General features: G+C 49.5%; 1 protein-coding gene across 5 annotated transcripts; it reads left to right on the forward strand.

Annotated features, from left to right (window-relative positions):
- The first annotated feature begins 378 nt into the window (after positions 1 to 378).
- CABP1 (calcium binding protein 1) lies at positions 379 to 27051 on the forward strand. 5 transcript variants are annotated; one of them, XM_061370620.1, is made up of 7 exons: positions 386 to 1283; positions 18074 to 18250; positions 21840 to 21870; positions 22532 to 22675; positions 24059 to 24168; positions 24562 to 24709; positions 26428 to 27051. In XM_061370620.1, the coding sequence occupies exons 1-7, from the start codon at positions 681 to 683 to the stop codon at positions 26451 to 26453; spliced, it is 1239 nt and encodes a 412-aa protein (XP_061226604.1). In that variant the 5' UTR covers positions 386 to 680; the 3' UTR covers positions 26454 to 27051. The 5 variants fall into 5 exon arrangements, with proteins under 5 accessions (XP_061226605.1, XP_061226604.1, XP_061226608.1 ...); XM_061370624.1 differs by lacking the exon at positions 386 to 1283 and adding an exon at positions 13318 to 13533; XM_061370623.1 differs by lacking the exon at positions 386 to 1283 and adding an exon at positions 13396 to 13532 and having other exon boundaries at positions 18064 to 18250.
- The last annotated feature ends 835 nt before the right edge of the window (positions 27052 to 27886 follow it).

The following is a 27886-nucleotide window of genomic DNA, read 5'->3' on the forward strand; positions in this document are numbered from 1 at the left end:
CTATCCAGCCGGTATCCGCCGCGGTCCCGTTTCGGCAGGCTGAGCACCTAGGCGGGGGGGCTCTGGTGGGCCCTTGCCCCCACAAGGGGCTGGCTCTCGGTGCTGGGGCAGAGGCACCGGCCGAAGGGCACGCGTGCGGGCAGCCCGCAGGGCAGAGGCACCGAGCTCTTTCCTGCCCCGGGAGATGCCTTGGGGTCAATCCCCCGTCCCCTCCTCGCTGCCCCCGCTCTCCCCTGCCGCGCCGCCGCCGGGGGCGATGTTCCCGAGGCTCCGGGGGCGGTGGGGGGGGGGGGGGCTGCGGTCCTGCGGTCCCCCCCTCCCTGGGGCCGCCGGGCCCTGCCCGCCCGCCGCGTTGCGGGAGCGCCGCCCGCCGCCGCCCGCACCCCCTCGGCGGCGCCGCTTCGCCTGGCGGCACGGCCCGGCCTGAGCCGGCCCCCGGCGGGGGGAGGCCGCGGCTCACCTGGACGGGCGGGAGGAGGGGGGAGCCCCGGCTTGGGGGACGGTGCCCGCCACCCCCCCACCGGAGCGCTCCTTCCGCGGCCTTTGTTTGCGCTGTCACATGGGCCGCGGTGCGGGATTTAAGCGGGTCTCCGCAGGACATGCCGTGAGCGGCGCGCCGCAGCCCTGCCCGCAGCGGCAGCGCTCCGCCCGGCCGGGGATGCGGCTCTAGCGGCCCCGCGATGAGCGGCTCCTCCATGGCGAAGAGCGAGTCCCGCACTTCGCTGCTGAAGGCGGCGGGGAGCCGGAGGGCTGCGGACGCCCAGCCCCAGCCCCGCGGCAGCCGCGCCCGGGACGGCAGAAGACAAGGCGGGCAGGCGGGGAGGGAGCTGAGCCAGGAGCCGCTCCCCGGGGAGCCCAGTGCCCGCAGGCCGCTCTGCCACCCGGGCGCCCGGGAGGACGGAGCGAGGGGCGCGGGGAAGCTGTCACATGGACGGGGGGAGAGCCAGCCGGAGCCGGCGGAAGGAGGTCCAAGGAGAGGCAGCGGCAAGGAACCAGTGCGGACATCCAGGCATCACCACCACCTTCCGCCGCACGCCAGCCACGGGCACCCCCAGGACCAGCATCAGCTCTCAGACAGGGATGGGGAGGAGGCAGAGGAGGACTTTTTCTCCAGTCACAGGCAGCGGTCCAGCAGAGAGTCCCTAAAGCTCTCAGAAGGCGCTTCACCTCTGTCCAAATCCAGCAGCAAGTACTCCACCAAGTCCAGCGGCAACGATCGGTCGGTGGAAGCGGACCCCCTCTTCCAGCAGCTGCACCCCATGCTCAGCTCGGTCTTTGGCCAGGTAAGGGGCAGAGCGCCTCTCGCCCCCTCCGTCCCTCCCTCCCTGCTCCCCCCTGCGCCCCCTCCTCCCTCCCGCTCACGGGTGTTCGCCTCCTCTTTGCGGAGCCCCTCGCTCCCCGGGGCGCAGCCCGCAGCGGTAAATGCACTGCTTCCTGGCCGCCCTGCCCAACTTCTCCCGGCGCTGCGGCACCGCCGGGGCGCTGCGGGGCCGGCACCGGGGAGGGGGCGCGGGTCGGAGCCGCCCGCAGCCCATGCCGCCCGCCCGCCCGCCCCGCCGGGCTCTGCGGAGGGCGCTCTCGATGGTGCTGGCGGGGGATGTGCCGGTGCTTTCCCTGCCGCCGGGGGAAGTTGTGGCTCTGCCTGCTGAGGGTGAGAGTCAGAGAAGCGGATATTTAAAATGTATTTACTTATTAGATTCTATCTCTCTGGCTCCCCGCCTTGCTTTGCTGATTTGTTTACATCCCCTTATGGTGCATTTCTCTACAATCAGCAGATGAATCATTTCTGATGGCAGAAGCTGTCAGGAAAAGGTAGTGGGGAGAACGGCAAGAAAAAAAAAAATCCTGACCCAATTCCGAAGCCTTCGCAGTCACTATGTTAGGATGAAACAGATGCTTTCGGTGTTTGCAAGCTCTTTTGGTACAAAGCTGTTGCTTTTAGCTGCTTCTGGTAGTGAAATTACCCAACACAACTACCCTCTGAAAATGAAAAGGCAGAGGGGGATTCTGGCCTGAAATTTTCTTTTAGAGCCATTTAAGGGATGTTAGAGAGAGATGTAATCTCCAGGAAGATTAATGGAACTGCAATCTCCCAGAAGCACAGTTTTAGGTATAAGCCAGCAGCCTGGGCGGCTAAATTCCGGCCCTGGAAGTGATCAGTTAAACCAGAATTGTGACTGTGGGGTTTGTTGTCGTTGGGTTGGGTTTATTTTAAAGTGGGTTGTAGGGCTCAATTTAAGATTATGGAGAGAAGGAGAAGAATTTTTGTAACAGGGTGGAAGGGGGTAATACACCTGTATCTGTTTAATCTGCTGTCAGGAAGTGCGTTCTACTTCTGTTCATTTTGAGTTCTCCAGAGAAAAATCAAAGTACATCTGTTCCCTGGACAATTTGTCATCCTCCCTGACAGTCTGCTATTGATGAATGTTCTGGTTGTGTTTAACTCGGACCGAGAGCCACCCTCTGCGTACCAGAAGTCTAGGTTGACATTGTAGTGGTATAAGGAAGGGCCTGGTGAGCGGCTTGGGTGCTCAACCAGGTTACAGAAAGCCGTATTCCTTCCAGCACCAGGCTTTGCAGTCCGTGGGCTCAGCTCTGATTTTGCGCCTGTAGTTCTGAGGAAAGTAAAGATGTGTCTGAGAAGAGATTGTAAGTCAGTGCAACCGTGTGTCCCCAAAGTGTCAGAAATACAAACTACCCCATGTCAGGGCTCCCACTCACAGAAACCTCTCTGGCTGTGAACTCAGTCCTTACCTGCACAGCGTCTTTGTTTTCCCTGTTCTGCTCTTTACATCCCAGTGTCATGAGACAGTTCTTAAAGCCTTAAACTTAGCAAAATGTAACTGCAGTGCTAAGCAGTGCCTCTTAAGAAAAGGCGCAGATGCAATTCCAGTTTTCTTCTTTTCGCTGGGTACATTGCACCAGTGCTTATAAACAAACACCAACATCTTTCTTTTAGAGGATACTATTATTTATTCCCTTTTCTCTCTGTATTCATCTCTCACTTGCTTTGTTTGAAGTAACTACAAGAGAACAAACATCCAGTGGGGATTTGGGACTGGCTATTAGGAGTGAGCTGTAGTAGGGGTGTACAGCGGATTTGTGGATACAAGAAGGGAAACTGATGTAGGATACACAAAGAGCTGCTTGCAGGGAGAGAGATGTGAAGATTTTTTGTAGTGATAACAAAATCCTAAGATGAATAAAGGCTTAAAGATAAGAACTGTAGGAATTCCGTCATGGAACAGGATGATGGAAGTTTTATTTCTGTGAGTTAAGAAACAAATGCTAAGCATTGTGTCAAAATATGAGTGATGTTTTGTGACAGGCAAGGACTTCAACCTGCAGGAGCCCAAACTGCACCCTGGACTGAGGCAGAGTCATAGGTGCAGAAGTGTCCAGGATTGCAGTGTAAGGCTGCAGGCGCTGTAGCACCAGTCTGCTCCATGCTGCAATTAGAAGAGTGCAGCAGCTCAGCAGACTATTTAATACAAGAACTTCTCTCCAGCCCACACAGCCCACTGTGAAACAGTTAAAACAGTAATTTTGCAGCACATAGCAGGAGAGGAGCACAGTGATGCATATCTGCTGCAGCAGAGTGCTGTGGTCCAGCAGCACCAGTATATCTTGTTCCAGCTGTACAGCTGTGAAACATCCTCACCCTGTTGTTCCGTGGTGGTGCAGTGATGTGGCCGCAGATGCAGACACTACAGTGATACAATCGGAAACGCAGGAAAGATTGCAGGAATGACTTCACGCAGGATGTCATTATTGCAGTAACAGTGAAAAGGAGCAGCCCAGGACTACAGGGTTGTGTCTGAGGGACACAGATTGGTAGCTGTGCAGAAAAAAAAAGACAGAGTAAAAGCAGAAGTGCTGTGTTTATGTAACCAGCACAGCAATATAGTGCACTGTGGGTATGCACTCCAGGAGAATGCTAAGCTACTGCCAGGATACAGGATGCGGAGAGATTTTGTTAATTAAGCTTATGCTATATTGATACAGCGACGTTCTAATATAACACAATAAAACAATAATACTCTTTTAGGGCATGTTACCATTTTGCAATTAAGTGGTACATGAATTAACAAATGTAGGGTAGCTAAATGATATATTAGTATAAGCCAGGATGTCATCTTAGCCTAATGACATGTTTGTACACTGGATTGGTGAGACAGTTGCAGAGAAGCACTCTGCTGTGGAGTTTATACTGGTTTAGCACACAGTGCTGGAGAGCACAGCACTGACAATGCAGTGGTGTGGTAACGCAATCCTGTGGCAGAGCAGAGATGTGATACTGGTGCCATGCGGTAGCAGTTTGGCAGTGCATGGGTGTGATAACTGTGTAGTGTTGTAGCCTGACAGAAGAGTTTAGCAGTCTAATGATGTAGTAATACAATATTCCAGACAGGAGCTATTCTATACAGCAGTGATTACTTCTGGTGTGATATTAGCAAAAGGCTGTGCTGATCCGACAGCACCATCCCGCTGTACCAGAAGGCAGCATGTGAAGTGTTACCACCATGCTGCAGTTTTGGAAGCACAGCTTCGAGTTAGCACGAGAGCAACACCACAGACCGACTTGATGACAGAAGTGCTGTGTGAGTATGGGCTGGTTATCAGATGCATGTGGCAGTGGGGCAGCAGTGCTTTGAAGTGGCCCTGCAGTGGCAGTGGCTCAGTGCAGTGTGAGAGCAGTGCAGTGACTCACGGGTGTATTTGGCAAGGGATGAGTGTGTGATAATGCAGCAAAGTGGGAAAGTGGCAAGAAAAGTGAGTGTGGGGAGAATGTTTCATATAATTTTGGCCTGGTAGCAGGATAGTGTTGGAATGGCCAAGGGGTAAAGGAGTGTCATGAAGTGAAAAGGAGCATTCTATCACCCCTGCAAAGCAGAATAGCATGACAGTCCTACAGGGCTTGCAGCGCGACTATAGAACATTGCAGTATTGAGCAGTTGCATGTCCATGAGAGCAGAAGAGCAGTGATCCCCCGCAGCTGGGATGGTGGTGAGGTGGCAGCCTGGCAGCAGGACACAGTTTATTCGTGTGATAACAGCAGCACAGCGACTGGGACAGCAGCGTGGGGTGGCAGTTTTGTGGCAGCAGGGTCCCCAGGGCAGCAGCGATGCAGCAGCAGCACCCACAGTGTGGCAGCAGCTTGGCACTGGGCTCACAGCCCAGCACAGTACGAGCACTGCAGCACAGAAGCCCACCGATCCTTGTCACTTCATTCCTCCTGTGCCACAGCACTGGCCTAGCTGGAACCTTTCAGAAGACCTTTTTCCGGGCCTCTGCTATGCAATATTAATTGGCAAGTGATCCTGCCATGTGAGACCTGGCCATTTTCAGAGCCGTTTAGCTTTCACACCCTGCCTGACTGTTAAATTTTTCAGTGGAGTGATTCCCCAACAGTTTTCTGTCAATTGCCTATGGTAACATGGGGATCAGCGGGGTCAAACAATGCTGTAGGGAATCATTAAATATTTACAGGCTTCTGCTGTTAGCACTGTGGCCAAAGGGGCTTTTGTATTTCTATTTGTACAGGGAGTTAAAAGCCTCTCCTATGTGCACCCGTCTCCCATTCCTGCTTTAATGTCAGCATCCACATTACCATTAAAATAGGAAAGAATCTTGCTGCATTTCCTGTATCATTTTCCTTTTCTTGTCCTGCTCCATTTTCCTTTGCTCATGGGCTTAAGTTCTTCATACCATGTTTTAACAGGACCTTACAGTAAATCAGAATGACAGAAGTGGTCCCTGTTTTGGGGCAGGATGTGTCCCTGCATTGCCTGTGCAGGAAGCAGGTGCCAAGAACATTCTCCCCTAAACCAACTGGGAGCGGGTAGGGAAAAAGTGCCTTGTCCGGCTTCTCCCTTCTTGACTTCTCATCTGCAGGGTGACCTTGTTCCTTCCAGTGGCTTCAGCTGCAGCTGGTTCTGACTCCAAGCTGATGCTTGGGAGTTTTGCCCAGGAGCAGCGGCTGCATTAGGACACGCTTGGAGCTCCACCCGCAGAGAGCGGGGAGCTCTGGCCAAGGGTTCAGTAATGGAAGTGATGAATGGCTCAGAACAGGGAGCTCTCAGCTGCCCCGTGTATTAGCAGGGGAGTCTGCAGTGCGTTGGGCTGCGCTGGAGCGGTGACGCCAGTCATGGAAACTTTCGGGTGTTGCGCTGTGGGATGGCGAAGGTGAAGGTGAAGGGTCTGGGTTTGCAGGAGCTGCGTGTTGTGTTGTACCATGGTGTAAGGCAGGTAAAGCAGTGGCATGCCAGGGCTTGTGGCAAAGCAGCTCCTCTTTTACAATGTTACATCGGCACAGTAATTTGGGGAGAACAGACGACTTCTGGCTGACAGTGACCAACTGCGGCAGTGATGCTGATCCCGTTGCGCAGTCCTGGCGCTGGCACGGACCATGGGTGCACAGGTTAGGAGGCAGAAACACCAGACCCTGACCCGACCCTTCCTCCTCTTTGACGGCACCTCTGAAGGTTTAGTCCGGCCCCTATGGGTCCTCAGAGGGCGTGGAGGGAGAAAGGTGTCCTCAGGGGCCGCCCTCTGCCGCGGGGTGCTCGGACAGCGGGAGGCTTCTGCCCCGGGCGGCAGGACCGCATTAGCACACACCCTGCCCGGCCCGGGCCCGCTGGGGCTTGGCCTCTGCCTGCTCAGCGTGTGAGGCTGGGGAAAGCCGCCTGCTTGCCGTGACGTAGGAGAGCGCTGGTCCTGCTCATTGCCAAGCACGTATTCGCAGGGGTCCAGGTATCTGCATGGGGCTTGTATGGCCTGGGTGCTTCCATTGCTGTTTGTGTTGCCACAGCCATGTCCGTGCATGTAGCCTGACACAGAGTGTCTGTATGTGTGTCTTGTCTGTATACACACAGCCTGTGCGCCTGCAGCCTCTGCTGAAGTTGCTGGGGGGCTTGCACCCTCCTCTGTACATGTGTATGCACTCACTCCTGTGCTTACAACAATCAATCATGTGTGTACATCCCTGTCTGCTTACACCCACCATACCTTCCAAGGTACGTCTTGTGTTTCCTGTATGTAATGGACAGAAAAACATTGTTCCACTTGAGCACATCCACTCAGCTACTACCCCCTTGCTCAGCCTGGAGGAAAATGTATCACATTTATTGCTTATAAAGAGCTTGAGGGATGTGAGCCAGCCGTACAGAACCACTGAGGGGCAATGGATAAGCTTCCTGCTTGCACTGGGTCTGCCAGCAAACATTAATCTTTGCCAGTGATTTACTTTTTAAACAAATCTGTTTTAAAAGGATATAGAAAGATATTAAAATAAAACCAAGCTAAAAGAACAGTCATTAAATATTCCATTCATAAAATATACAGCAGCATGATCTAATGCACTGAAATATACAAACCACCTGGGTAGATTCGGCTTATCTTTTGAGAGAAGAAAATATTTCAATAATAAATTAACCATCATTTAAATTACTCTATGCATTCCGTCTGTATTCCATCCTATACCAGCTTGGTTTTCGTTTTGTGCATACTGGGTTTGAACAAAGTGTCAGAGCAGACTTTTACTTTAGAGACAGTGGCTGGGCTGCAGGTTTGTCAGCCGAATTAGCTGTGGTTCTTTGTAGCATCCCAGCTTCAGTAACTGTTTTTCCCTGATGAGTCCATGAGTGGTATTGATTTCCAATAACAAGCAGCTATATGGTGTACATCCAGTAAAAGATGCCTAGCTAACTTTGGGCTCCCTTTCAATAATCCCCTGACATTCCCATGACCTTAGAGAGCAACAGCAATGCCCATGAACTTGAGTAATCCTCCAATTTCAATCAAATGCCCTGCTTAGAAACAAAGACAAAACAGCTGTCGTAGCTTGTATGGTCATATCCAGTTTTCCAGTAGCTTTCTGCACCAGTGTAAAAGCATGAACTCAGTGCTAGCTATGAATGAAGTCATTAGCAATATTCTGATATTTCTCCCACCCTTTCCTCCCCTGGAGTACCTTGCACCTTGCAGCCATCTTTGGAAAGAATATACAGCATTGCTTCATCCCACACAGACATAATACATTCTGTGTTCTTGCAAGGGAACAAGCAACTTTGTGATGTTGTGAAGCATCATGTCACAACAGTTGAAGGCAGGAAGCAGAAAACTGCCAGCAACCCCCCTGTGTTCTGCTGAAATAATGCCAAGAGGGGTTAGCTAGTTTGTGACCAGCTGTGTTGAGATAGTCAGAGATCTCATACTGGGATACAGAGTTTGGTTTGATCCTTCTAGAGGTGCAGGGTTGGTTTGGTGTATTTGTAGTACTAGTATTAGTGTTAGTATTGGTTCCCAAGCCTCTGCTCATCCATGCTTTCAGTAGCCCCTCAGTGTGCCAGCCAAATACTGACTCCCTTTTACTTGAGCAGAGGTGAGGGAGCCAGGGCACACTTGGCTGCTCTTGCAGTAGTCCCGGATGGACAGAGGGTGATTCACAGTTCTCATATTCCTGAACAAAAAGAAGGGACCATGTAAAGTTTGTCTTAAACAATCTTTGTACTGCGTGTACATGGCAAATTGTCAGAGCAGTTCTGGGCTGTCAAGCTTGTGCTTGTCTTTTTGTAGCCCATTGATGATCTTGAAAGCAGAAAATATCCATAGCACATTGTGCTCTGGCCAACACATTTCCTGTGCAGGGACTTGGAAGTCGGGCTAGTGCAAAATGCGTGGACTGCATCTACGTGGATGGTGTCAGATGGCACATTCTCATCTCTTTTCATCTAGCACAGAATAAAACTAGCTAATTACAGGCAAAGCTGTTCTAAACAGAAGTTGACAGTGCAGGCTTTGTTACCTTGAGCGAGACGGAAAATAGCCTTGGTCTTTTTAATAACCTTTCTGTTTGTGATTGACTATGATCCAATTGCTGTAATGGAGGAGAATATTATGCACAGCATGAGTCAGCAACACTTTCTTCCTGGAACAGCTGACAGCAAAGAAAGTTCCCAAACTCTCTGCAGAAATATTCCTCCCCCCTAGATAAGGATCTGGACTGCATCCACCAGTACCTGCTGGTGCCTCCCTGTGAGATGGACCTATACTTGTCTGACTGGAATACAGAACCATCCAAAGCTCATTCAAGGTTAGAAGACACAACTCAATGTGCAGCAGCAACAGGGGAAGTTCTAAGTGCCAGTGCATGTTCCAGCAGTGGGGAGCTTGGAAATGAGTCCCTCGACAGCACTGGCAATGGGAGGATGATGACTATTCCAAATGCTTAGGCTCAGCTGAGGTCATCCAGGAAACAAGACTAGGTTGTTTCTTGCAACATACACATCTATAGCCACCAGCTAAATGGTGGTTGGGAGCAGATTTGAAAGCTCCTGATCAATAGATGCACTCTCCATTCTGTGACAGGAAAAAAATAGACCAAAAATTCTTGTCCTGTTAGGATGATTTAAATGAGGTGATGTATCTTCAAATACTAAATCTTTGAAGCATGCAACGGGCTCATAGGTAAAAGGTCTTTTCCAAGCTGGTTGATTCTGTGATGGACTTCAGTGCAGAGATTCTAAGAATGAGTTCTCCCTGCTTTAGGATGTACTCCCTCAGAGATTAACCCTCCTACCTGCTGAGGTTGCCCTGTTGCAGTTTGTTTTATGTTGAGAACAGCCATCTGATACAGTGTTCCAGCAAGTGAAAGACTGTGCACAGAAACAGGCCTGGCATCTGAACAGTCCCCTTGTACAAATCCATACTTCCACTGGAAAAATGTTTGCCAAGCAGAGCTACCCTCTGATAAGCAATCCCAAGTTTTGGACTGACTTTTGTTCTTTCTGTTGTGCCTGTTGGATATTTGCTGCCATTGGATAAAGTTTCTGGCAGCTACCAAGTGATTAGCTGTGGTGGGATCCAACATTTTCTTCTGAAATGAGCATTTCTGCAGAAGATGCCAGCCCAAAGCACAGCATTGCTGCTTTTTAAAGAATCCAGACGTATTAAACCACCTAACTCACTCCTTGTTCAGTGCCAAGTCACCCAGCCTCCTCCCTGCTCTATGCTCAGGTCAGTCCATGTGCCAAATGCTTGTTTCCTGTGAGCTGGGACCTTGCTCTGTGCCAGACCACATCCACTGGGGTCCCTGCTCTCCACCTTGGACCTCAGGGGAGAGGAAGGGATGTGGGCACACAGGTAAGAGCCGCATTTCACAAAGTTCCTGCCAGTGTTTAGAAAGTTTACAGCAGAGCCCCAGACCTTAAGAGAACAGTGTGATTGCCACAAAGAACAGTGTGGGAAAACCAGTATACATGCATGTGCAGCCCTCCCACACACATACTGACTACCCCAGATATAGGCATGCCCACAGATCAGCACCTACACACAAATGTTTTTGATACACTTATTCTCAGCATCCTGTTCTCTCACAGCAGCCTCAGTTGGAGGGAGGGAGAAAATATGTTCCTTCTAACCTAATCTTCTGATGACCTTTTTGCCAACTCCACTTTCCTGCCTGCCTCTAAGCTGTGTGTGGTGGTGATGGGAACGAGATTCCAATGTAGACAGTGATTTTCCTCCTCCGAAGTCTGTCTGCTGGATTGTGATGTGCTGCCCAATTGATCCAGAGTAAATAAGGAGGTAAGAAAATCGTTTACAATCGCATCCTTTGGGCCCCTTGCAGCTCTGCCAGAGTTCTTGTAGAGTTGCAGGACTGTGACTGTGCTGCAAACGTGGTGCAAGCAGGCTTCCGTCACCTCTTCTCTTCCTGGACTGCAAACTCCCTGCCAAGGCTGGCAGAGGTCTCAGCCCTCTCACTCTGACCTGTGCATTTCACACAGCCGCCTGCAGCTGCAGGGAAGAAAAGCAGGAGAGCAGGCAGACAGGGCAGCGTGCCGTGGAGGCTGGCTCTGAATGCTCTGCTGCAAGTGAGGATTTAGAAGGTGACCATCTCAGCTTTTGTTGGGAGACTTCTAGAGCCTCTGTAAGACACACTCAGTGGCCGTCTTCCAAAGCTGTCCCATGGCAGTCTGGGGGCTGTGATGGATTCTGCTGGCAGGAGATGCCTGACTCCGTTGCTCCACTCTTTCTGTCTGGGAGAATGCAGGAGATGGGCACTTCTGAATTGCAAGGCATTCCTGGCGTCCACGCTGCCTGTCAGGGGAGATTCATTAGCAGCAGGGAGGCGGTTCTCTCTCCTCTCTGCTCTGGAATTGGAGTCGTTTGTCTCGGGAAGGAGCCCAGGCGCCTCACTCGCTGTGTGGCAGCTTCTGCTCAAGGGGGACAAGCACTTCGTCAATAAACAGGGAGCCTGGGGAATGGCTCCAGCTGACAGAGGACGTTATTAACGACCAGCTCTTTGGCCAGGGGTAGATCAGCCTCCCACTATCTGCTTCGAGAGGGGAAAGAGAAATAGAGCTAAAGATGTCAGTCTTGAGAAGAGCTGAGAGTTTCAGCATCCTCCTGCAATGTCCCCTGCTGAGAGGCCCAGGGCTGGCACAGCCCCCAGGGAGTGACTGTACATTTCCCCGGCATCAGGGGTCTTCAAACTATGACAGCAGGAGACAGGCCCAGCTCAGGAACAGTTTTGCTTTCCAGCCCACCATGGATGGGCTCTGCAATAGAGATCTTCCAGACCAGAGCTTCCCCATCCATTCTGTCCTGTTCTCAGTCTGCCCTGGTGCAAGGGGTGTCTTCCAGTGTCTGCTACTGCAGCTTCTGTCTTTGGAGGGCCTGTGGATCTTTGTACAGGTCCTTTCTAGGCCATCCAGTGAAGAAGTCATTGAGGGGATCTGGGGGGAGGCTATTCCACTGCCTTCACTCCTGGGAAGTGGTTAGCACAAGGAAGAGCAAGAAACACTGTCCCGCATGGCTGCGACTGGAACTGGATAATTTGTTGACTCTTGTCATGGTTGGACTCCTAAACTCATTTCCTTGGGTGGAAGGAGCCTCTAAGCTCTAAAGAAACTGTTGATTCACCTTACAATCATTCTTAATTTGCCACAGCACCATCAGGATGGAAGCAGGGAAATCCCTGCTTTGTTGTGACATTGACAGGTCATCCTTCTCCGTCCTTGGCTGTCAGGAGAGCAAGTCTTTGGCTTCTGCACAAAAAGCCTGTGGTGCAAGTACTCAGTCCATGGGTTAGGGCTTTGTAAAGCCTTTTGTTTGGAACCATACTTGCAAAGAAAGTTGTCAAGTCTTTCAGCTGAGCACCTGAGTCCAACCAGCCTGCTGCATGGACATAGTATGGCATCAGTGTCACTGTGGTCTTCACGGGTCTTGAAGGAGGTAGCTCTTCGTGCCATGGCTTCTTACCATTCTGGAGCTGCAGCTGTTGTCGCTTCCTAGCTAAGAGTACATTCACCATCCTGTTCAAATCCTGTTACCTGGGTGTGATGGTGAGTTTTCAATGCATTTAAATCTCTTTTCAGACTGAATGCTTTCATGTTCAGCCTGAGATCAGAGGAAAATGGACCGGGGACTCATCCCTTTTCTTTCAGAGGTTATTCTGTTACCACAGCAGGCCCAAGTCCAGAGTTCGGAGCTGGCTGTAGCTTAATGAGCCTCTTAGCCTTGGTGTGCCTCCGGGACTCGGGTGCTTGGCAATGGAAGGGATGGATACGACATCCGAATTCTTTGCTTCACATTATCCAGCCTAGGGCTGCTCAGACTTAGGATTCAGGTGTGAGCCCCTCGTTGGCAGATTTGTGCAGGTAAACTGCCAGCTGACTTGTACTTCCAGAGCGCTGGAAAAACTTCACCGCAAGACTGGCTCAAGGTCTCTCCCTTGTGGTTAAACGCTACTAGCCTGGGGCTGAGTGCTGTAGGGCCCCCGGGCTGCTGCCTCCAGGCTTGCTGCCTCCGTGGCAGGAAAAGCAGGAGAGACTTCTGCTATTTATAAGCTGAAACAGGTCCCACCCAGATAAATGGTCCATTTCTGCTCCAAACCAGCTCTGGACTCTGCTCCAAGCCCCTAAGTGGATTGCCTTCTGGCCAGCCGTGCTCTCTAGTGATTGAAAAGCCGAGAGGAGTTAGAAGGGGGGTGGGTAGGGATGTGATGTTCAGCGGCTCCGTGCACCCAAACTAGCTGGATTCACTGAACTCATCACTGAACTCATTTCTTGCTGTGCGTCTCTCTTTTAATTCTCCCTGAATCAGCCCTCTCCCTTGAGTGAAACAATCTTGCCTGGAGATTGAGGGGGGTGGGAGGGATTTGAACATTAATCTGATGTAGATTATACACCCGCCTCCCTCTCTCTCCCCTTCTCACTCTCTCTCTCTCCCTCTCTTTCTGTCTGTTTCTCTCCCCTCCCTCTCCTTCCTGCTTCATCTCTTCAAGAAAGTGAACATAAAGTAAAAACACAGAGAGAGGCAGAGAGAGAAAAAGCTCCCTGAAGAGGGAAGCCCCAGCAGCCAGTAGCTGTTTGGATTTGCCTGGCACTGCCTTTCTTGCTTTGCTCCCAAGGAATACCTTTAATGGGATCAGTTGCTTCAGTTCCTTTATAACCAAGTCCACCGGAAAGGCAGACTCAACATATTATGGGCAACTGTGTGAAGTCTCCACTGAGAAACCTCTCTAAAAAGGTATGTTCCTTGAATCAAAGTGCGTTGTGTGTTTCCAGCCCTGCTTCTTGGGATGAGCAGAAGGGAATGGGAGGTGGGAGAAACATAGAGGTGTGTGTCAAGGGTTCAGCTCTTTTCACCAGACTTTTTTGGTAAGAGCTGCTCATGCAAGAGCAGCCATTAAAGCCATAACGTGTGTAAATCAATGTGTGGGTATGCATGCACAGGAGTAGGGTTGTCTCCCGCTGTGTGTGTGTCCATAGCAGTGCTCTGGGTACGTGCAAGCTTGTGCTTGTCGATGCCCATAGTATGCTGTCACACATCTTCTGTAGGGGCACCTTAATGTACGTGTGTATGTGTGAGTTTGTGTGCACGTGCTTCAGTTGGAAGGTGTTTGCATGAGTCTAGTCGTGTGTCGCTCCTGTAGGGACATCTCTTCATGTCCATGGGAATGGGTGCATGTACGTATTCTGTTGGTGTGTCAGAGCATGCACACCTAATGAGCCCATCTGAAATACGTGTGTGTCCTTCGCGCTGTGTGTCTCTATGTGCGCATTCTGAGGTGTGTAAGCAGGCGTGTAGGGTTTGTTGTGAGTGTATAGGGTCATACACGGATCCCTGCTTGTATGGCACTCTGTGTGTGTGTATCTGCTGGTGGACGTCCTTACTGACATCTGTACGTAGGCATACATGCATTTTATGTATAATCCATCCTTGCATATGCACACATCCGGTTTTGTTGGTATGTGTTTGGGTACAGAAGCATGTCTTTCTCTGTGATCTGTTTGTCCATGCCTCTGTTTGTGAGTGGATGCACTGGGCCCTGGCTGCATGTGCGTGCATCATGTTGCACATCAGCACAGCCCATGTATCCACATGGGCCCAGCTGGAGCTCATCTGCAAGCTGCCATGTGTATCTGTTAGGCTTCAACCCATGGTCTGCTCCGTGCTGAGGTTTTGCAGTGATCCCAGGACAAATTAGATTCAGGAACGATGCTGCTGTTAGGGAGTAGATTGAAATGGGAATGATGTGTCCTAGAAAAATTTCTTGTTTCACTGAGAAAGGTCTTGAAGCACCGTGTACCTGTCAGCCATGCTGTTCTCACTTGCTGCTGCTGCAAATCTAACAACTCAGCAAGAAGCTGTGCTAGTCACTCCTTGTAAATGAAAAAGTTATGTTAAGCATCCTAAGTATTGCAATGAAGAGCACTGAGGAGGTCTCTTGAGACCTTGCTGACAATGAAGTGCCACTGCCATCAGGGAGACCTTGCCACCTGGGAAAGTCCCTCTGGGGCGGACCTCTTGGGTGGAGAACCTCCCTAGCAGAGAGTTTCTTTTGGTCTGAGGTTTGCCTCTTCTGTGTAGAAACAGTTTGCTTTTACCTTAGCTGCTGTGAACAGAGCCAGTAATAGCACAGTGCTGCTGTGGGGGAGCTGGGACACACACGATGAGGATTCATCACCAGACAGCGAGGCAGTGCTGAGACCATTCCCTAAGTCAGGGTGACCTTCAGGGAGAGGCAGAAGTAGTTGAAATTCACCCAAATGTTGCACATATGAAAAACCAATTTGGTTGCTTGTAGGATGCCTCCAACTCGCAATAAAAGGCGTTGGCTGCAGCTGTGCTCAACATGATCGAGGCGACTGCAATTAAAGAATGACGTGTGGCCAGGCTGCTTGAATCCAAATGGATTCAAGAACGTATGAGCTCTGTCGTCAGTCTTTTAGGTAATTTATGCTTTCATTCCTAAAAGCTGCTTCAAATAACGCACTTTGTGCCTAGTTAGAAGGCCTGGGATGGCAGGACTACAGAGAGGAAGTTGCAGAGCTGAATTGGAGTATTTCTCAGACATTACTCCAGCTAGCCATGTATTAAGGCCTCAGGCACTCATCCCAACTCATCCCAACAGTTCCTGGGTCCCTGCTGTTCTTCTGCTCACAACACATGATTATAATGGAGACTTTGCAGATCTGTCTTAACATAGAATTATAGAATAGTTTGGGTTAACATTTCATAACTTCACTTGGCTGTTTTGTAATCCCAGTCTTTTTTCTCAGATTTTAGCTTGGACAAACTCATTTTGATGAAATGGTAGAGAGGAGGGACTGTAGACACATGTGTGAAAGCTGCTTTTGGGTTGCAGACTTACCTCTTGAATACATGGCTTCAGCCTGAAGTATGGGAGTCACTCCCAGGCGCTGGTTGGCTTGGTCTGGGACTGGCTGACACGGGGGTACCATGCCGGTTCGTGTGGCAGTGCTGAGTGTCACAGTGTCCCCCTGGTGATGCCAGTAGCCAGCCTGAGAGGAACTGCTGTCAGGATGAAGCCCCTCTGGGCTTACTGCTCTGACACACAGGAAGGAAAACGAAGTGAGTCCTGTTGTGCAGAAAGGAAAAGCTTTGGCATCCAGGTCTCTCACTTTGCCACCCATTGCCACCACTACAGCCATCTCTAAATCAACCTGTTCTCTTCCCTCTCTGCAGTCTGCCGGTCTGACACAGCCTAGGACTGGGCTCTGCTAGGAAGGGTAGTGGCCCTTTGCTCAGGGAAAAGACAGGGAAAGCCTGAGCTTCCCAGTCCTGTCCTTGCATTTTCCTTGTCATGCATGCTGCTGTTTCCCCTGTAATGGGCAGCTGATGTTGCTTTGCCCTGTGCCCATATCACAGCTCCCTTCACAGCTCTCCCGGGCTGTAGGAGGAATGTAGTGGAGAGAACTTGTGGGGATACTTGCAGGAAAAACCAGGGGGTGCTGCTGGCAGAGGAAACATCAATGCCACAAATCCTGCTGCAGCAGCCCCTGTTGGGTTCTCACTGAGCCATGCGCCTTGCCCTGGTGCTGCGGTGGGTTGTCTCGTCAGGATCCTTGGTGGCTCTTGGCAACTGCTTCATCAACTGGCAGTCTCTTTCTGCACAGGAAAGTAATGGGATGACTCTTAGGTAGTGTTGCTCTGTGGCTTGGTAAGAAACTCCGTTGACTGGAAAGGCCAGTAAACAAGCATCAGGGGCTGTGGGGCCTTCAGTCTTCCATGTGGCTTCGCTGGAGTTAAACACAGAATTGATGTGGACTGTTTTAAGTGATTCATAGTATTTGGTGTATTAAACTGAAAAATGTGCCAGGAAATAAAGCTGATAATTTTGAAAATACATTGCACTGATAACACCAAGCTGTGCAGTTCAACACAGATGTCTTGACATTTAGCTGAGCTGGTAACATGCCATTTGTGGATGGATGCTCATCTCTCAGGTTTTTAAGGACAAGTGTCCTATGTGTCGGGTTTAATCGGGGCAGGTTCCTTCCTCATCCATGACTGCAATGAAACTGCTCTCCTGCTTCATCATTTTCTTTCTCCATGGCTTGCTTTTTGAGTTGTTTTTGTTTTGGTGCTTGATATTCATATGACATTATACATGAGCAGATTGGTATAAGACTGTACAAAAAGGCAAACTCCAAACCATGTGTGCAATGTAATAGCACATGGCAGATGCAGCGAGTAGATACAATAGACTTGGACAAGTGTGAATGGGGCATGTGTGTATATCTGGTCTTTTAGCCTGAAAAGGCAGCTCAGGCTTTAAGGAAAGGGTTAATAGAGACAATGACAATTGACAGAGCTTCTCTGATCACCCCTGCGAGCACAGTCTGTAAAAGTAGAATCATTCCTGAAGAGGAATCTGATGTGTGATTAATGTTTATTCTATAAAACCAAGGGTCCTGTGGGTTGTGTTGGCTTTTTATAGCTGCATGGGAATATCAGGATAAGAGTTTTCTTGCAGAGCCAGGGAAATGCATTTCTATAAAAGGAAAGCAGTGCCTCCTTATAAAATCCAGTGCTGTTCTGGAGCCACAGCTTAGCAGGACGTGTGCAGATGCAAACAGACAAAAATGTGGTGCCCGTGCCTGATCTCCACTTTGGGACTGTCAGTGATTAGAAGAGGCCAGTGCAGTAAGTGCCTGAGACCCCAAGGATGTAACTAATTAGAAGTGACCCTGCAGTTGGCAGAGCCACCTGATGCTGTAAATGGCCTTCTAATAACATTACAAAGCCTGTGATGCTGTGTGGCTGGAATGTGATGTGGAGCCTCATGCAGTGCCTTTGTGCAGGCTCTGCCTGGTCTCCTGGGGGTGCCCTTGCTGACATGGCTCTGCCAGCAGCTTCGCCCTGGGCACAGGCTGGCACACATACTGTTAGGCTGGGCTGTGCTTGCCCTTTGCAGCTCATTCAAGGGATCGTTAATGCTGGGACCCATAGTGGGAGCACGGCCCTTTTGGCTGTGTCTGGGTAGATGTGAGCAGTGCTGAGAGTTTGATGTCATTTCAAAGCGAAATTCTCCTGGTTGCTTGTACTTCTGTCAGCTTTTGGAAGTGAACTCCTGGACTTACTGCTGCTGTACAAATCCTCATAGAGCGGTGGGGGGGGACTCAGTGTGGACAGGATGAAGGAAATTTAGCACTAATGTCTCTGCGAGGCGGTTCAGTAGAACTTCAGAGGAACGGCTGGGCGAGATGGGGAGGTAACATCCTCTGTTGTGTTGTTTGCTTGCTGCTTGTTGGCTGGGAAGATCCGCCATGAGGAGAAGACGTGCTATAAGGCTGTCCAGACGAGTGAAGAGGGGCCGTCGGCTTGCGAGTACCAGGGTCCGCTCATGGTGCTGGCCCAGAACTGCGCCGTCATGCACAACCTGCTGGGGCCGGCATGCATCTTCCTGAGGAAGGGCTTCGCAGAAAACAGGCAGCCTGTACGTAAGTTACACCCAGCCGGGCGAGACATGCACAAAGCCATGTGGATGTGAGCGGGGAATGCGGAGCTGCCACATGCTCCATCTGTGTGGAGCTCTGTAACCCCCAGCCCTGGGTCTCGAGCATCCCGGCTCCAGCTCCAAGTGCAGATACAGTCACGGGCAAATGTCTGAGTTGAAGGATGTGCAGAGATACCCCCCGTGCCTAAGCACCAAGAAAGGAGGATTCTAAAAATGCAGCTATGGAAGTTAGATCCAAGCCTACACTCAAGTAGGCATAATCATATGGACTCAGGAGAAGGACTTAGGACTTCAGGACTTACATAATCATATGGACTCAGGAGGAGTCCACTGTTCAAAGCTGCTATTCCAGCAAGACATCTACATTTCATTCCAAGAGGCTCAGATTGGCATTTAAGACCTAAATAGCCACTTAAATGCAAATCAGAGCATCCGTATTGGGAACAAGCTGTCCATATTTGATACTGTTCCTATCAGCTCACAGTGAGCACACCAGTACCAGCAGGAATAAGCATGCATCTGCCTCCTCATAGATACCCAAATGCTTATCTCTTACACACTATCATACCCAGCCTGACACTGCAGCAATCCCAGCCAGATAAACCAAAGAACATTAGTCTGTCCTTATAGCTGCAGATAGTGCTTAGACTAACAGGAGCTATTGCCCATATACACACACAGATAGAAAAACCACATCTGTCCATTCAGTCACACCATTTGTAACTATGTGTTCTTATGCAGCTAATGAATGCATTTATATCCAAACAATACAAATATGTGTTTGTATGTAAATTCAAATATATGCACTTGAACATGTTAAATATACATAGATATGCACCTCAGCACTATAACTTTACAAGAAGTAAACCATACTTTTTACATAAACATTTAATTCCTTCATTAGCATGAGTTTAAAGACATAGAGAAACGTAGGATTAGCACAGTTTTTATGGATATGTAGGAATGAATATGTGCATTGTCAGGTACTCACCTGGTGCATTCCATGTTCCTGTGGTGAAACAAAGCTCGCCCCAGTTACCTGAGAGTCAGAGCTTTCTTGCCTCTGTCAGAAATCTCTGTCTTACTTGTGCATTGGTATGGTTATCTAGGGCTTTATTTCTGAAACACCTTCTTCAACCAGCAGCACAAAAAATAGTCGTTATTTGTCATTATTGGTAGAAAGGCTTTTGTTCTTCCTAACCTGCAGCCACTGAGTGATCACATATTCCTTGTGCCACTTCCCTGGAACACAAAACAGTTTTCTCACACAAGCACATTTGCTGGCATCCACAGAGCTGCCTGATATAGGAGATAGGTCCAGCTCTCTAGTGAGAGGCTCACAGCTGGACAGGTATCCATCCTGCTTAGGCTGTGGAAACTCAGTGCCCTAAGAAGCCTCCAAAATAGGATTAGTGATGTCTGTAACTACCCTGATGTAGAATAAGTGCATCTGATAACCAGCTTTACTTTTACTTACTCTCTAAACCAACAGGATTTATTGTGCATAGAAAAGAAATAAATGAGGGTAAAACCATTATGTATAATGTACTCTCTGAGGGTCACCTCTGCTCGTATCTGGGATCTAAACTCTTCAGAGTTTTATTCCTCTTTCCATATGTTCTCCAAAAGCTGTAGAGTGATTCAGCCCATTTCTTCCCAAGCAATTTTCCTCCTTTATCATTTTAGGGGCTCTTCTTTCAAATTTAAAACAGAAAACCTCTTCATGACGTTAGTTATCGCTTGAGTCAGATTTTTGGAGGGACGTAAGCCCTCCCCCTCCTTTTGCATTTGCAGCCTGTGGCTCTCTGATGCTACAATCTGCATGTGCAAAGATCTGCTGAGCGCCCTGCAAACACAAATGCCTTGATGTGCAGAATTAGAGCTGGTGCTGAAGCCCCCACTTCCGCATGTGTCAGTTGTGTCGGTTACAGTGTGGTCTTCAGTGAGTGGGGAGGACGATGCTCTTGTGATGACTGTGCTAGAGGAAGGCCTGGGTCCTACCCCAGCCGCCCTCACAACAGCACAGGCCCTGTGAGTGCATCAGGGCACCCTTTGCACCGTGGCAATCATACCCTGCATCTGCTGCCGTGCCAAGCTGTCGGCACACAGCAGGATCCCCAGGGATTGACATCCGCACACTCTGGAATGAGGTGCACAAGGTGTTGGTACTGATCATGCGTGGTTTTCATCTGCTGTTTATCTAAGGCAGGAGGGCAATAATGCCTCCTGCATCCGGTCTGAGGAGTTTGAATTGTTTCATTACTTGCTGTTGATGAAAGCAGAACAAATGGGATGACATGTTTGAAAATACCAGTTCTGTGAAGGATGAAATGGCAGAGCCAGCGCGCTCCAACAGTTCCATCCAGCACAGAGATGCCTCTGGGAAGGTTATGAGTGGCAAGCTGGTCGTTTCTCTGGCACAGCCCACTTCTGCACAGACGTAAACCAGTGTGTGTCCTAGTTTGCTATGCACTCTGAGCAGCTGCCATTAGAGTGTCCAGAGGAGCCTGTGGTTAAATAACAAAGGATCATCCTCAAACTGATCAAAGGCACCGTCTCCAGGGACATGTGGTGAGGCTGGAGGACACCTGGAAGGCAAGGAGAAACTCCCCATGGTTAAGGGGAAAAGCCGAGAGTGAGACGACAAAAGAGATCGTGTTTCTGTGTTTCCAAATTCTCAGATGTTTTGGATTTGCCTGGGAGCCATGAAAGGAATTAGAAAGGGCGTTTAAACCAGAAAGCAGTGCATTTCCATGCTCATCTCTTCTTCCTGGTGCAGTGTTGGAATTTTCCTATACTCTTTTATATCCTTCCCCTTCTTCCAAGAAATTCAGATTGGATGTTTGAAGTTGCAGTGTTTCCTGAACATGGTGAATCCTTGTCCTGTTTTGTTTGTAGATGACCTTGATGATGTATATGTCGTGTGTCTGCCTTCACGCGCTTGTATATAGAGTTGAGGTTGGGGAAAGGGAGAAGTTCCTACCTTTTTGTGGGGACTAACTGTAGGAGATGGCTCTGGGATGTGGGCTGAAAGAGAGCTTGTGGCTGTTGCTGTCGTGCCAGAAGGACAGGTATCAAGCAGTGATCCAAGGAGATGATTGTATAGACCTGCTGGTTACAGGAACTGCTTCTGGCTGTTCCGATCTGGCTCTGTCAGCAGGAGCTGCAGTAGGAAATACATTCAGAGCTCTAGAAGAGATCATAACTGCTGCAGGGACAGTCTCTGCTCCAGGAGCTTCATGAAGGTGCTCATAGTACCATCAGGTAGGGAGGCCACACATATTGCTGTGCTGGCCCAGGTCTCTTCTGTTTTGGGGGAGCACCTGACATCCCCTGTCAGCAGATGAAGGGAGAAGGGCTTCCACAGGAAAGTGTGCAGGATAACACCCCTGCCTTTGGGGAGGAGAGCTGGGGGGCCTTGGCAGGTAGATGGTATTAAACATGTCATCACCTTCTTGTTCCTTCTCTCACTTTCTGGCTTGTCCCAGAACTGTTTGCACCAATAAGTGCTGTTCATAAACTATGTGTTTGGCAAGCAAACAGCTTTAATTATTTTCTTGTCTTGCAGGATAGAGAACTGCGTCCGGAAGAAATTGAAGGTAAAATTTGTCACTTCTTCTATGTCACTTTTCTCCCTGCCCAGGGAAAACCTGCTCCTACTGGCAGGCCCTTCCAGCTTGGCCCCATGGGTAAAATAAGCTGGGGCAAATGGAGGGAGATGATTACTGGAATAATTCCTGGAAACCCCAGCAGAAGAAAACTACGAGAGTGCTGACTGTGAAGGAATCTGCATCCATTCCAGCTTCTTCAGGGTGGGAGGATAAGTAAAGTAGTGGGATATTGGCTGTCAGAGAACTGCTGTGCACCCCAGCTCCCACAGAAAGTGTTGTAGAGCGTGATACAATAGTATACGACTCCAGGGAAGCTGTGTCACCTACTAATCCCTATATAATACAGTGCAGAGGTAGAAGATGGGAAACCTTACTAGTTTCAGTTTCTTTAGGGAATGCAGTTTTGTAATGATCAGTTTGTGACACTTGTAGTCCAAGCAAGCTTTCCTGTAAGGAATGGGTCAGCAGTGCTGCTAGTACAGGAGTTTAACATTGCTCCAGTCACTGGCCTTTACAGAGTGCAAAGGGAACATAGGGACTATCTGGGGGAGTTTGGCCTCATAAAGTGCTGCTGATTCTGGGGAGGTTTCTTGGAAGTTATTTCAAGCTGTCACTGACAATATTGTTCTTTCTGGATCTACTCCCACAGAATTAAGAGAAGCCTTTAAGGAGTTTGATAAAGACAAGGATGGGTTTATTAACTGCAGGGACCTGGGGAACTGCATGCGAACCATGGGCTACATGCCTACTGAGATGGAGCTAATAGAGCTCTCCCAGCAGATCAACATGAACTGTGAGTAACATTCGCCTAACTGTGCCTCCCTGTTGCTGCTGTGTCCTGCATCATTGCATCGGGCTTTCTCAGTCTCCTGCTCTTTTCCTTTGGATTCCATCCCCCAGACTCCCTCTTTTGGTTCTCATTTTCATTCCCTGTCATCTCTTCTGTTTGCTTATGGTCCCCAGGAGTTGATGCCTTTGTTTCTTGCTTAACAAAAGGATTGTGTGGACTGGTCTGTATGGGAACAGTGAGTGGAAGGGTTGTCCTTCATGCTTGTGCTGTCAGGTATAAAACTGCTCTTGATGTGGGCAGTTATCAGTGCTCTGGTTGTGGGTGTTGTCGTATTGAACCTGTTGTCAGCTGGTGTCACACTGAAGAAAGAGCTTAGGAAGATGGAGAAGCTTTGGTCAGACGGGTGATGGATGGGCTGTTCAGTCTGTGGTGGTTTGTAGATCAGCTGTGTGCCTGGGGATGGGCTGTGAGCAAGCTGTGCTGGCAGTGTCAGATGGGAGCAGCTGCTGGAGTCATGGAAGTATGTGACAGATGTGTCATATTCACTGTGTTTATGCTCCTTGTCTTTCATTACCATGTTTTGTTGTCTCGTGTCTGTGGCAGTGTAGGGTATTACGCTCCAGGTGGGAAAAAGATTGTTTAGTACATGTTTCTGACACATGATGATGTAAAAAGGACAACTTACAAGGTCAGGGGAAGGAAAACAGTTGTTACATACACAGCCAGGCACACACAAAAGCTGCATCCCTGGCGGTGTTCAAGGCCAGGTTGGACAGAGCCTTGGGTGCCATGGTTTAGTGTGAGGTGTCCCTGCTCATGAAAGGGGGCTGGAACTGGATGATCTTAAGGTCCTTTCCAACCCTAACTATTCTATGATTGTATAACCCTGGCACACAAGCACTTAGGAATTTGAGAGTGTTACTGCCAGCTTTTAAACAGGGACAAACAAGAAAAAGGACTGATGGTAAGAATGAGCAGTTGGACATACATTAGCACTGCTAATGGAGCAAGATTCCACCACTGCTGCAGGGCACTGCCCAGGCCATGCAGGAACATTATGCTGTGCCCTTGCCATACCCTTTGGCTCAGGCGCAGCAGAGGGTTGCTATAAGCACTAGAAATGATCAAGCCTCTGAATCCTAGTATGTGATGCCATAAGGATGTGACAGTCCATGGCAGCCTAGGAAGGAATAGTTTGGGCTCATTCCACCTAGCTCACAATCCAGAAAATACAGTGTAAAACTAACTCTGCTTTTCCTTCCACTGTCCTGCACCTTCTGTGCTTTGCTTCCTGGAGAACCAACGGGGCTCACAGAAGTGCAAAGTGAGTGCTAGGCTTGGCTAACCTATGGAGTTCTTACATACAGTGTTTTGTCTTGTCCCAAGTGGGTGGCCATGTGGATTTTGAAGATTTTGTTGAGCTGATGGGACCAAAGCTGCTAGCAGAAACTGCAGACATGATTGGTGTAAAAGAGCTCCGTGATGCCTTCAGAGAGGTGAGTGTTCCTTACTGTGTGCCCCCAGAGAGGTGAGCAACAAGAGACAGGAAGGAGAGAAGACCCGCTGGTGAAAAGGAAGAGAAAGAGCAGTGCAAGACAGAAAGAGCCAAGCCAGGCGTGAAACAAGGGAGGAGCAGAGAAAGTCACTAAGATAAGGGAACCCTTGAGGCAAGGAAGAGGAAAGCTGGTGCAGACACAGCAGTTACGAGGGGTTTCTGAGGAGAAAACAGACTGGATCCAAAAGGCATGCAAAAGAGGAAAAGGAGGGACACAAAAAAAATGCAGGAAAACTAGGGCACATGGGAGCAGGACAGTACAAAATCCAGCCCAGAGCAAGATCCATTTCCATTAAGTGTATTTCCCCTGATGGTCTGTTTCATGTACTCGCAGTTTGACACCAATGGTGATGGGGAGATCAGCACCAGTGAGCTGCGAGAAGCCATGAAGAAGCTTCTAGGGCAGCAGGTGGGCCATCGGGATATTGAAGAGATCATCCGGGATGTGGATCTGAATGGAGATGGACGTGTTGATTTTGAAGGTGAGAAGGGAGGAACGCTCCCTGTCCATCCACTCTGGGGTGAGTCAGAGTTTCAGCTCAGAGGCAGAAGCAGAAGGGAAGATTTGCATGCTCAGGGCCCAGGTATCTGAAGTATGGAGAAAAACACAAAACTTTCTTTCCTAGTCATCTGAGGAAAATGAAGAATATTGGCCCCCACAGGAAGTTCCTCAGCTGAAGTGTTCATTTGTGTATCATCTCTTGCTGCATCTGTTTCAATTGGGTCTTCATAATCCTAGCATGACAAGAGAAATGCCTTGTCACAGAGAAGAAGATTTGGGTGCACACATGCTGTGCCAGCCTTCTTTTTATGGGACAATAAATCTATTGCAAAAGCTGTGAGGAGGCTAGATTGGTTTGGAGAATGCATTGCAGCCTCCATTTCCTCTGGCTCACCTTGTTATCTGGGTTTATAGAGAATTTGTTTCTGTGCCTTTATGCCAGATATGCTTACTGGGACTGCAGATATCTGATCCGGAGGTGTCTTGTTAAATCCTAGAGATAACTCATTTCTTCTCCCACTTTTCGTGCCAGAAGGACTTGGGAAAAACAGAGTGCTATTAGCCATGGCAGGAGCAGTATTAATAGAGCTCAGTGTTTCTGGCAAGGGAAGCAGTTGATACCAGACAGCTAAGCGGATATAAGAGCTGGAGGGTGTGAGAGCGTGGCGGGCTGCTGTTTTCCTAGTGCAAATCCAGACATCCCTTTGCAGTAAGAGTGAAGAACTACAGAATTAAAATTAAACAGACTATTTTTTGGCTCAGAGCATTCCTGATTCTCCCATATAACACAGAATGTCTGTCCTCAGGGTTACTGAAGCTTCTGAGGGCTTCGAAAACTAGAAGTGTACCCCTGGAAAGTATCTGGTAGCTGCAGTTGTTCTAATGCACTGGCTGATTACATGACAGTAGCTCTCCTTGTTTCCTACAGCTAAATTATGTTAGACAGCTAAAATACATGGAATGCTACCCCAGTATCATTTTCTCTGTGAGTTACTGCCTTAGTTATCAAAGGACAGCTCCATCAATGGAAAAGGAGAAGTCAAGGGGGTAATTTCCACTGCCCTCCTTTTTGCAGAGTTATTAGCTCCTTGGCAAATCAAGTGCAGAATAAAAACACATTTATATCTGATGGCATTTACACTCCATTTGAACAATTGTAATGGACTTCACAAGCTGCAGGATGATGAAGAAATAGATCCAGGGTAGCCGTACAGTTAGCCTGTGTCTTTAAAAACACAAAGTCCATCAAAGTAAACTCTTCTCTGTAAAAATGCTGGTACCAACCAAAACACTAGTGCTTTCCCACAACACCATCTCTGTGAAGTGGCGAGCTTACTATGAAACCATACTGTGTTCCCAAGATTATAAATCAAGGTCCCCTGAAGTTACAGAGGAGACAGCACTTGCCCTAGTGTCTCACAAGGAGCTGCTTGTGCATACAGGACTGTACACTAGCTGGGAGGGAGTCCAAGGCAAGGAACTGACCTGCTAGTAGCTCCTGTCACTGTATCTTAATGCAAGGATTAAAGCCCATTCTGTGGGAGCTCTCCAGGGCCAGTCACGGATCAGCAGAGACCTGCTGGCAGTGCATGGACTCTGGGTTTCTGCCTGGCTGCATGCTCTCTCCAGGGAATGAGAGCTGGGTTGGGGACCATGGGTGCCTTCTGCTTCAGGACTGTCCTTTTTTACTGGTTGCAGAGTTTGTTCGCATGATGTCCCGTTGAAGATTATCCTCAGCTAAAGAAGAATCAGCACCTTAGAGAGGGCAGAAGAGGACCTAGATGGAGCATCTAGCCCCGATGTTCCCACGTGAAGGTTTATCGGCTGGCTGCAACTGGGACATTGCAAGATGACCTGCTGCTCCTCCCTCATGGTGGTCCCCATGCCCCTCCACCCTTTCACACTGTGAAAGACTTGCAACTTCCTACAACTGGAACCATTCCTTGGAGATGATTGCAGGAAACTGCAGAGCCAGGACTTGCCATGATGCTTTCATGGGATATTTGCAACTTTAGACTCCTCCTCCCCAGCTTTGTTCTCCCACCAGCTGCTGCAAAGCAAGAGTAGGAGAAATCCTCTTGGCTTGGTGGATGAGAGCAAAGCCATTGGGACTGGTGGCAGCCTCAGGGCGTGCTCTGCACTTCTTGGTTTCCCTTGGTGAACCGTGTCTGTGTTTGCTGTCTATGTGTGTGTGTCTATCTGTGTGGAGTTATTTATGCTTCCCCGGCACGTATTTCGCATCTCCTGTGGTTATGTTTACCAAGAGTACCTTCAAATACATGTCTTGCGGGGAGAAAGCGATAAATATGCACGCTGAAATGATGTCTGGATGTCCCTGAGAGGTGGTGGCTGGGCTGGGGGAGAAGGGCTTCAGCAAATGCACACCCCATCATCTGCACCAGGAGGCAGAGGCGAGTCCTTGCCAAGGAAATGGGATACACTGCCAGCCACTGAGCCTGTAGCTGGGGGCCTGGAGAGGCCTCATGGTGAGGGCAGTGCGAGAGTCCCCAACCCCTGCATTGCCCCGGCTTTCAAAGGGGCAAGTGGGAGCCCCCATGGTGTTATGGCAAGGAACAGTGGGAGAAAGGACACAGAGGGGAGCTGGGTGGGATGGGGGTAGGCAGCAGTAGCCACCAGCACCCCTTTTCAGACGATTTCAAACAGCTGTGAATGAATGCACAGTTGGAGCTGTGCTGCGGGAGCTGAGCTGTTGGTGCCAGTGATTGCCCTGGATGCTCCTTGTCGGCAGTGCCCTGCTCTCCAGCTTGCTCACACTCCAAAATGCTGCACATGTGTGCAGCAGTGACCATGACAGCAGCCTCCAGGCCCTATTCTTCTCTATCATTCTCCTTTTCCTTACCCCAACATGCTTCCAACCTCCTGCTCCCTTCCCCTACCCTGCCAGACCTACAGTTATCCTCTTCCTCTATGCAGAGGCTCAGTTACAAGTTGCCAGGACTGATTTCTACTTGGCTCCAAAGGTTGTCATCATTGCTGTGCATTTCTCAGTAGGAATGGGAGCTGTTTTCCTCTCAGTTTTCCCTTTACTCCAACTGAGAGGTTAAGGACCAATATCCGCCTGCTTCCTCCATCTCAGATCTTGCACTTCCCAGGTTCCCTTTCAAATTCTCAAGGTCCACAAATCCACGTCCCAAAG

The sequence above is a fragment of the Neopsephotus bourkii genome, unplaced genomic scaffold (assembly GCF_033783945.1).
Source record: "Neopsephotus bourkii isolate Nb327-2 ecotype Australia unplaced genomic scaffold, CSIRO-AGI_Nbou_v1 NB_1542, whole genome shotgun sequence".
NCBI classification, from domain to species: domain Eukaryota; kingdom Metazoa; phylum Chordata; class Aves; order Psittaciformes; family Psittacidae; genus Neopsephotus; species Neopsephotus bourkii.

Excerpts from the sequence above, each read along its gene's own strand:
- CABP1 (XM_061370620.1), top strand. The coding sequence starts at position 681 with ATGAGCGGCTCCTCCATGGCGAAGAGCGAGTCCCGCACTTCGCTGCTG. Across the intron at positions 24,169-24,561 it reads TCCGTGATGCCTTCAGAGAG|TTTGACACCAATGGTGATGG; the intron begins GTGAGTGTTCCT and ends ATGTACTCGCAG. Across the intron at positions 24,710-26,427 it reads TGGACGTGTTGATTTTGAAG|AGTTTGTTCGCATGATGTCC; the intron begins GTGAGAAGGGAG and ends TACTGGTTGCAG.